At 40.7% G+C, this 10,000-nt stretch overlaps 2 protein-coding genes across 2 annotated transcripts in view; both read right to left on the bottom strand.

The window, feature by feature from the left end:
* LOC138036399 (tetratricopeptide repeat protein 28-like) overlaps window positions 1–10,000 on the bottom strand; it is a 105,794-nt gene that overhangs the window by 66,431 nt on the left and 29,363 nt on the right. The gene's annotated exons all lie outside the window — the stretch shown is intronic.
* LOC138036397 (tetratricopeptide repeat protein 28-like) lies at window positions 3,965–7,372 on the bottom strand. Its single transcript, XM_068882704.1, has 4 exons — window positions 7,085–7,372; window positions 6,652–6,770; window positions 4,538–6,546; window positions 3,965–4,087 (listed from the first exon to the last, which is right to left on the bottom strand). The coding sequence occupies exons 1-4, from the start codon at window positions 7,370–7,372 to the stop codon at window positions 4,056–4,058; spliced, it is 2,448 nt and encodes an 815-aa protein (XP_068738805.1). The 3' UTR covers window positions 3,965–4,055.

The following is a 10,000-nucleotide window of genomic DNA, read 5'->3' as shown; positions in this document are numbered from 1 at the left end:
TCACAGGCAATTCTCCTGCTCTTAAAGGCCAACTACATGAATTCGTTTTGCACTCGGAGCGCTATTCTTACGATTGGTTTCGGCAGAAACCCATAAGGGTTGAAACGTGTAACGGCCCCTTGTGTGCTGGGAAACAAGCTTCTGAATATTCAATTTGCTAGGTACCATATTTGGAACAACAAAAGCGAGGGGTTTCCAAATATGGTACTTAGCACTGAAACATTCGACCAATCAGTTCGCACTGAATCTTCGGAAGCTGTGAACGCGCGTTACACGTTTCAACCCTTATGGGTTTCTGGTTTCGGTTAATTCAAGTTTCCTCGAAATCTTCAGTGTTGGCGATTAGAAGTTAGGAACTTTAAAGTTCTACGGACGTCGACAAGGTCTCTTTAAAATATAAGTTTGCACTATCGTTAGTCTTTCGTGATTGTTGCATCTTGTTCACTTCGTACAATGACGACGACGGCAACGAGAACGCCACAAAACAATAGGTTTAATGAGCAAAAACAAGAGCTCTGCACGCCCCGCACGTGCGTTTCATGTTTTAATACATCTCTTTTCCGTTCTCGTCCTGAGAACGAGGCGAAATGACCAAATATGAGGTTGTGTGGAGGACGTGATCACCTGACGATAAATTTTCAAATTTTCTTTCCAAACATCCCCACCGTTCGAACAGTTTTAATCCCGGAATGATTATGTACACTTTCCATGCTGAACGACTTGGAGTAGTTAGTACAATAACGGGAAACAGTATTTTTTGACAACTTTCTCGTAGCCATCGACGTCGTCTTGTGTAAGCACCCTAATATTTCAAGTCATTGTTACGCACAGTTCCTTTGTTACCAATGTGACCCGGGTTCAATTCCCAGACTCGGCGTCATATGTGGGTTGAGTTTGTTGGTTCTCTACTCTGCACCGAGAGGTTTTTCTCCGGGTACTCTCCTCCAAAACCTCCTTGCTTTACCTACAATACTCGTCACATTTTTTGGAACACTCATCCCCGTTTCCCCCTTCCTCCAATGTTGATTTTCACAACTACTAGCAGTCGCCCGAAAAGCTCTCACACAACATTGAATTGGGGGGAGGGGGATATGGTATAGGCTACGATCTTGTGACACGATGATTCTGGACCATTCGCTAATTGTTCCAACTAAATATGTCTAGTATTATAGGTTTTTCACAGACGCCGTCAGATTTTGACTATACATTTGTTTGCTTTGGTTTCAGCTCTGTTTTCATGCATAGTGGCAGTTGAGACAACGTGAAATTAATAAAATTGTGCGTATGGGAAGACTTGATTTGATGTCAATAAAAATATTGAATAATGTGATTATATTTGCATCCTTTCATTCTTTCAGTCCTCTACTTATTCTTGCGCTCATGCTCAACGCGGTCGCTTTGAAAAATACAAACAACAGACCAGCACTTTTGTGTTGATTGAGTGCATTGATAAAACGAGAGGTACTATTGGTCGAGTCGTCGATACAGTTCCAGAAAATGAAACGTGAGCAGCCGTTCTTTTCGGGGGAGTTGCTGCGAAGGAGACTACTCCAAAACCAACGTAACATTTGATTTGCGTTGAAAATGTTCATATGCTCATGTGTAAGAACGACACATTTTCTTTGACGAGTTTTGCCTTGACAAGTCTTATTTGCCGGTGAACGAATTAACAGGTTTTCTTTGACAAGTTTTCAAAACAATTACACAGCGGACGAGAAAAAAACTAACCACGGGGCGCCATTACAGTGAGTCATCGCAAGAGCAAGACCACTGTGCGCCCGCAATTTCTCAATTTTCTTGACAAGTTTTCCTTGTCGACCCGTGCAGACGAGCAAGTTCTGCAATGTGTCGATTTTTCCTTGACAAGTAAAGGGTAAACGTAAAGGTACACCTTACTTAACGTCGGAAGTTTCTTTCCCAGGAAGCCGACGGTGCACTCATTTTACCCCCCTCTATCCATCAGTGCTCTGTTTTACGGGTATTTAAAGCTACTTGGGCTACACTGAAAGGCAAGAAGTCGAAACAAGGATGTGAGATCCGGGGATTCAACTCGGGACCTCTTGCACCAAGGCCGCGCAATAACCAACTGTGCCACCCTTGCTCCAAGTGCACTGGTTCAAAAGCTAGCATGCTAACTTGTCAAGGAAAAAATGTTCTTCTTTACACACCAGCAAATAAAATTTGCCAAGTCAGAACTTGTCAAGTTCGTGTGTAACCGGCCTTAGTGATCCAGCGCTAGAACGACTAGACACTTCAATAGAGCTTCTTTCCTTTCCTTTACTCAAAAATGTGTGCTAATATGCGTGTCGCACATGCAGCACGATTATTAACCCTCTTTTAGCCAATGAAATTGTTTTGTGGCGTCATCGTTGCCGTTTATCAAACTAGAAACCTTAAGATCTATGACCGCGATGTCGACCAAAGCATCACCTCAAACTATAACTTTGCTCTACCATAAGTCTTTCGCGATTATTCCATCTCGTTCACGTCCTCGCTCTGCTACATGCTCACGTTGTCATCATAACCTCAAATTCGGTGATTCCACGTCGTCGTTGGGCAGACTACCACCACAATGCAGCAGCACGATCATTTATGCTCTTTCAACCACCGATATCATTGTTATGTGGCGTTGTTGCTCATGATCTTTTTATTTTCTGACGCATTTCGTCCAGCTAACGTAGACTTCTACAGGGAGTTTTACAATAATACATTAAACGCCTGTATTTAAGTCATATCAAGTTTAAATACAGGCGTTTAATGTATTAGTGTAAAACTCTATGAAGTAGTCTACGTTAGTTAGGCGAAACGCGTCGGAGAATAAACAAGCTTTATAGATACAGTTCGCAGAGTCCTGCTCACTAGTTTAGTTTTTTAAATTTACCACAAAGCGAATGGCAGCAACAAAATCTTCAAAATATCTGTCTTGATAATAGTGTGTTTTTTCCTCCATTCAAGTAAGAAATTCCACACATTAGTGTCCCAATTGAGGGGCAAATGTATCATGGACTGAACTATGTATAAAAGAAGAATTCTGGCAGTTATTTAGCGCAGTTTGAAACCGTCAACTTGATCCTCCTTGACCATCCTCTGGGAAGTAGCTAGCTCTTCAAAGATGTATGCTGTGAACTAGCATGATACTGGTGACATTGGCATACATGGAGTGGTAGACCGACGTAGGCACATACGGACGGTCGATGACATCATGGCTACAAAACCAAGATTTCTCGCATCGACGGGTTACCATATTTTCTTAACAATGGTGCTCCGCACGCAAATATACTGCATAATACAATAAGCATTTCAATAGTTTAAAATATTTAATTCTTCTAATGTGGTATTCAAGGTTTACAGCTTTGAAGTTGATTTCATTTGATATTAGGTTTTGTTACCCACAAAAGTGGAGGCAACCTTTTGAATTCTAACATTTAGACTGGAAGCTTAATTGTAAAAGAGACTAACCAGTGAGTGGAGATAACTGACTGAAATTCAATACAGTCAGGTAATTATTTGTAGGATAATAATACAATAAACTTCCTTACAGGTTGAACGAGTGTCTTGTTCGTTTATCAATACCATTATATTGTACTACACAAGCTGTTATAGTGGGGAGAGCACTCACCTTCGGCACGAAGGTTGGGGTTTGAATATCCGGGGTTGGGATGTAGGGGGTGAGGGGCAGGGGGCACCATAACTGAAACAGCGTTTACAAAAATGCTAACCTTAGGCCTAAACATTATCTTAAATCACGAAAAGAAATCTAGTCGTTTACCTAATTTGATTAATTTGATTATTTAGCGTTGGGCAACCTTTGAGAAACACAGAAAATACACATTCCTGAGACTGTCACTTGCTTTTAAATGGAACGTTAAAGAGGTATACTTGTCGCCAGCTTCACGTAAAATGAACACCAGAAAAATATATAGCAAAAGCTTCGAGTTATTTTGAAGTATTTAAGGGCCAAAATAACACGACGGCTAGATCCTCAGTTATGGAAGCAAACCGTTTTGCCAATCCCTAATTTCTATTAAGTGATTAACTAATCCTGGTACAGACCCTTACAAAACAAGGCACGTTTTAGACATCGTTTCTGAAAAAAAGAAACAATAAAGAAAGAAACAAATACTGGGTTAAATGGCAATGCGGAATTTCGTTCTGATTGGGAAGTAAATAATATCTCAATTATCTTAATTCATGAACTTTTTTGTGCTTGGTTAACAGCACCAATTCCTATTCAGTGTCACTTCGATGTGTACAATGTAACACCTCAATAGGTAACTTCATTTCACGTACTTAACTGGCATTCAGCGATCAGTTTCACTGTCGGTCCATCATAAAGAAGCCGACCCAGTGAATGCACATAATATTTAATTCAGGTATTAGCCAAAGCAGTTCGAGTACAAATAACTACCCTGGCAACCAAATTTTAAAAGCATTTCTATCTGAGGACCGTACCAGCTCCTTTCGACAACTTGCTGATTAAAAACATTTACAAAGTAAAGCAATTCAGTCCTTAAAGTTATATTCAAATAGCACTTACCATTCTTTTTGTGTTTGTGTTGTCCAAATTCAAAGATGACATCATCGCCAATTAGCACAAATGGCGCCCAGTGTTTTATGGCAGAATAAGTCTTCCGAAGAGATTTCATAGCATGGTGAAGAGCTCTACTTGCACTTTTTCTATCTGCTAAGTGTTCGTAGAAACTTTTCATGAACATCAAGGTCGCCTTGTCGTTGATTGCCCAGAGTGACACCAGAACAGATTGGGCACCAGCACACAGGAAAGCCCTGGTTATTCCCACAATACCCTCAGATTTCACCTCTCCCTGGCCACTATGACAGCAACTCAGCACAACAAGTCTTGCCTGAAGATGAACTGCGTGAACATCACTCAGTGTTAACATGTAATCTTCCTTTTTTGGGATCTGTGATGTGTGTTTGGGATTTGGGGCCAAAGCAATTTCTCCAAATTGGTCATTTCCATGTGCAGCAATGTGGATTAAAGCAACTGACTTCATTCTTTGCAGCACCTCAGCTTTGGTTGCATTTTGACCTGTAAGAGGTGTGGTGTGCAGAAGTTTTCCAATCACCTCGACCTCTATTTTCGCGCATGGCAACTGTTTAAACATGGGCTTACCGGTACCCCAAGTGACTTCCTTCAAGCACGGATCGCCCACAAGCAGCGCTTCATTTTTACTTTGGAACTCGTCAGGAGCACTAGCTATCACTTTTAAAGCGGTCAGCGAGGGAATTGCACGGATCCTGACAGAGTCACTCAATGCAGAAAAAGGAGCCAAGCAAAATGGTCCATCAGGAACAAAGACTAACTCATCTTCCTGGAGCAAGTCTGCGATAGGGCTGACTAAGACATCATACAAGGGCTGTAAGCAGTTCACAGAGAAGCTCAAGGAGTGAACGGTTTCCTCAACAGCTTCCCTACTGCACGAGAAGTCGTTGCGTTGTCTGTCAAGGGAACGATTCTCACATTGTACAACAGTTCCCACACCGATCTCTTTAAAAGTACTTTCCATCAGTGATTTGGCACTTCCATTTTCGATTGCCTTTTGTCTAAAATTTATCCCGATATCTTCTCTTAGCAACCAGAAGCTGATCGTGTTCCCATCAAGTGCTGTGAAAACAGTTTGTGAAGGTAAATTGTTCATTCCAAAACTTAACTTCATCGTAAGTGCCGAATAAGGTTTCTCATCAACACCATATTGCATCTTTAAAATGTCTCCCAAAGCCTGGGCTCGTCCTTGCTCAGCAGCATGCAAAGCCTCGTCTACCTCTCCACTCTTCAAGAGTGCTGTCCACAGAGCGTTGTACGCAAACCACTTTGTGTCACGAAAGCTTATTTTCCATGCATCTTCTGACTGAAGACGCCTTGTTCCATCATAATAATTTATGCTTTGACGATAGTAATTAAGAGCTTTGCTCAAGGAGTCTGAAATTTCATGAACACAACCGAGGTGATAAAACGCCAATGCCTGCCCTATGGGGTCCCCAACTTCTTTTGCAATACTAAGATGTTGATTGTGGTACTCTATGGCTTGCTTGAAATTCCCCAGACTGTGATAAGCATTGCCGAGATTGCAATAGGCTCTTCCTTCTCCAGCTAAGTCCCTAACTTCTTTTGCAATACTAAGACGTTGATTGTGGTACTCTATGGCTTGCTTGAAATTCCCCAGACTGTGATAAGCATTGCCGAGATTGCCATAGGCTCTTCCTTCTCCAGCTATGTCCCCAACTTCTTTTGCAATACTAAGATCTTGATTGTGGTACTCTATGGCTTGCTTGAAATTCCCCAGACTGTCATAAGCATTGCCGAGATTGCCATAGGCCTGTCCTTCTCCAGCTAAGTCCCCAACTTCTTTTGCAATACTAAGATCTTGATTGTGGTACTCTATGGCTTGCTTGAAATTCCCCAGACGTCGATAAGCATTGCCGAGATTGCCATAGGCCTGTCCTTCTCCAGCTAAGTCCCCAACTTCTTTTGCAATACTAAGAACTTGATTGAGGTACTCTATGGCGTGCTTAAAATTCCCCAGACTGTCATAAGCATTGCCGAGATTGCAATAGGCTCTTCCTTCTCCAGCTAAGTCCCCAACTTCTTTTGCAATACTAAGATCTTGATTGTGGTACTCTATGGCTTGCCTGAAATTCCCCAGACTGTCATAAGCATTGCCGAGATTGCAATAGGCCTGTCCTTCTCCAGCTAAGTCTCCAACTTCTTTTGCAATACTAAGATCTTGATTGTGGTACTCTATGGCTTGCTTGAAATTCCCCAGACTGTGATAAGCGTTGCCGAGATTGCAATAGGCACTTCCTTCTCCAGCTATGTCCCCAACTTCTTTTGCAATACTAAGATGTTGATTGTGGTACTCTATGGCTTGCTTAAAATTCCCCAGACTGTCATAAGCGATGCCGAGATTGGCATAGGCTCTTCCTTCTCCAGCTATGTCCCCAACTTCTTTTGCAATAGTAAGGTCTTGATTGTGGTACTCTATGGCTTGCTTGAAATTCCCCAGACTGTGATAAGCATTGCCGAGATTGCAATAGGCTCTTCCTTCTCCGCTAAGTCCCCAACTTCTTTCGCGATACTAAGATCTTGATTGTGGTACTCGATGGCTTGCTTAAAATTCCCCAGACTTTGATAAGCGATGCCAAGACCCGAATAAGCTTTTCCTTCTCCGGCCCTGAAACCCATTTCTTTAAACATGGCTAATGCTTCTGTGTAACTTCGAATGGCCTGATTAAAGTTGGCTACATCATAATAGTATTCACCCAGATTGAAACAAGCCAAACCCCTCCGTCGTCTGTTTCCCTCCTTTGTTGCAACACTAAGCTCTTGCATATGCTGCTCCAAAACGTCCATCTTTGTATCCACTGTTCTAGAGAATCAGAACTGTGAAGGTTTTCTCAGAAATCTGGGGTGCACCTACAACATAAATGACTGACCTAGAGCATTTTATAAAATAAGAATTAAGGAACATTAAAAATAGAAAATTATGTTATGTAACGAGGAAAAAAAACAGGATGTAGGAAAATAATGATATCCCATTTCATCTTTCTTATCTAAAGCTGAAAGCTCTAAGATATGCTTCTCTGGCAGGATATTTGCTGTTGGTATGTATCCGAAACCAAACAGACAGGATGTGACATCATTATGTGTGTAATATTCAATTTTCTGCGATATATGTCACACTCATATTTTTTAAATTTATTTCGTTTGTTTAGGCCTATGTTCCATTCTGACATTTTCAAATCCTGAGATAAGATTTCCAGCAGGACTACTTGAAATTGACATAAGAGGTCTAAATCTGTCCAATATCGACACACATTTGTGATTACGGCTAAGAAGTCCACAAGTTTGCAAAAGTCACGCAAACTATAAATGCATGCCGTAGATGGTCAATCTAATTATACTTATGTCTGTAATGCAATTAATGAAGTTGTTATAATTTCTGTTATGAAAGGGCATGGTTGGCAGGTCAAAATAACTGTTCAGAAGTGATGAAATTGATAACCGACCCTATACTACTTGAGGAGGAGACCCACAGCAAGCAACCACTCTCTAATATCAAATTGTGTAACAGTCCCCAAACCAGAAGATTTCAAACAGCAAATACAAATAAATAGATTTAGTGCGGGTTTCATAATTCTGCAGAATCTTACCTTCAAGCCATAAGTGCCTTACTGCATTTTTCCTTCCATCAAGCAAATTTCCAAACATAGCCGGGAAGATTGACTCCGCCTCTCGAAAGTGAATTGCAGCTCAAACATCATGGATATGTTTTTAGAAATTCTTCAGCAAAAAGACTCGTAGAGCTTCCAACGCTTTCCATCGGCGTTGAGTTTGAATATACGTATGTACCATGGGAACCAAAGATGCCGATTGGCAACGCATCAATTTATTTTATCATCTGTGGGTTGGCTGTGGAAGTTTGATTGATGGAAGTCAAAACGCAGTCTGGCGTAAACTAAACTTAAGATATCAGAGGAAGATATAGAACAGATTCATTTCGAATGCGTTCACCGCATCCCTTAGAAAAATACCAGTGAAGGCAGAACTCCAGACCAAGGCCTATTATAGCCAAATTTAGCTTCTTTCAAGACAAGGAGTAGGTTTAGTCTTTTGTTAAAAACTTGCAAAACACCAATATTTCAATAGCGAATGATCTCTCCCGGGAAATTGATGAGATACAGAAAACGTTATATCCCATTTTGAAAAAGGCCAAACAGAGAAAGCAAACAGCCTATTTCAAAGTTGATAAGCTAATTATAAACAGGCAAATCTACGGAGGCAAGGAAACAACCAATCTCCCATACTACGGTCTCATTATGGATACAAGAAACAGCGGAAACTAAAGCTAAAGCGGTCACAGTGCGACAGCACATCAATAGTTAAGTTCTGTTTAAGGTTTATGTGTGATAAGTGTTCAATTATTTAACCCTCATTGTTTAACTAAAATTGTGATTGCTCATTTTTGTCTTATATGACTTCTTCTATAATACCACTTCCCCGATTCAGCTCTTATGACCGAATTTACTTTCTCTCAATGTGAAGGGACTAATGCTGTGTTTACACTTGGGCATTTACCGAGGTAAACGTTTACTGACAAAACCTTGGTACATTTGTACGGTGTTTATACTGTTAGTATGATAATATCACTTCGATTAGCATGGCTAAAAGGAATAGTTAAAGTGCACCTAACCCCAAAATATTTTTTTCGCTAAAATGAATCTTTGCATCTGTTCCAAACGCATTGCGGCCATTTTTTCTTTTTTCTAACAAATCCTGCCATTTTATAGGCTTTGAAAGTTGCGAAAATCCAAGCATCTTTTGTTCACGACCGAGTCAGAAGGGGAGTGGGTCTATTCCTGATTTGACGTCACAAACTGATTTTCATTGCATTAACTCAAAATGCATGCAAAGTAGATTGTGACGTCAAATCAGGAATAGACCCACTCCCCTTCTGACTCGGTCGTGAACAAAAGATGCTTGGTGTTTTCGCAACTTTCGAAGCCTTTAAAACGACTGGATTTGTTAGAAAAATGAAAAGATGGCCGCAATACGTTTCGAACAGGTGCAAAGATTCGTTTTAGCGAAAAAAATATTTTGGGGTTAGGGGCACTTTAACTGAAATGATGGCACCTGGAAAAGGTATCTGACATATCCAGAACGCTTTGGTTGCCTTTTCTTGTTTCAGTGCAATTATGATGTTACCATCCTTCCACTGAATATTTCTCTATTCTATCTAGAACTTATGCAGTGGTGTTCAGAATTTAGGGATACGTTCTCTTCAGAAAAAGAGCGGCGTTATATTCTTTGGAATAACAAACACTCATTTTAAAACAGTTTAGTATAAAAGCTATTTTGAAGCTGGTGTAGTTCATATCAGTGATCTATCCTTTGATTTGAATAACAAAGATTCCTTTTCCCTAGTTTCTAACAGGATTTCTATACCTAATTTTCTAGTTTGGGCAGGTCGTCGACATTCCT

This window comes from Montipora capricornis, unplaced genomic scaffold, assembly GCF_036669925.1.
Source record: "Montipora capricornis isolate CH-2021 unplaced genomic scaffold, ASM3666992v2 scaffold_483, whole genome shotgun sequence".
Lineage (NCBI taxonomy): Eukaryota > Metazoa > Cnidaria > Anthozoa > Scleractinia > Acroporidae > Montipora > Montipora capricornis.
This window is presented reverse-complemented; position numbering and strand designations above follow the sequence as displayed.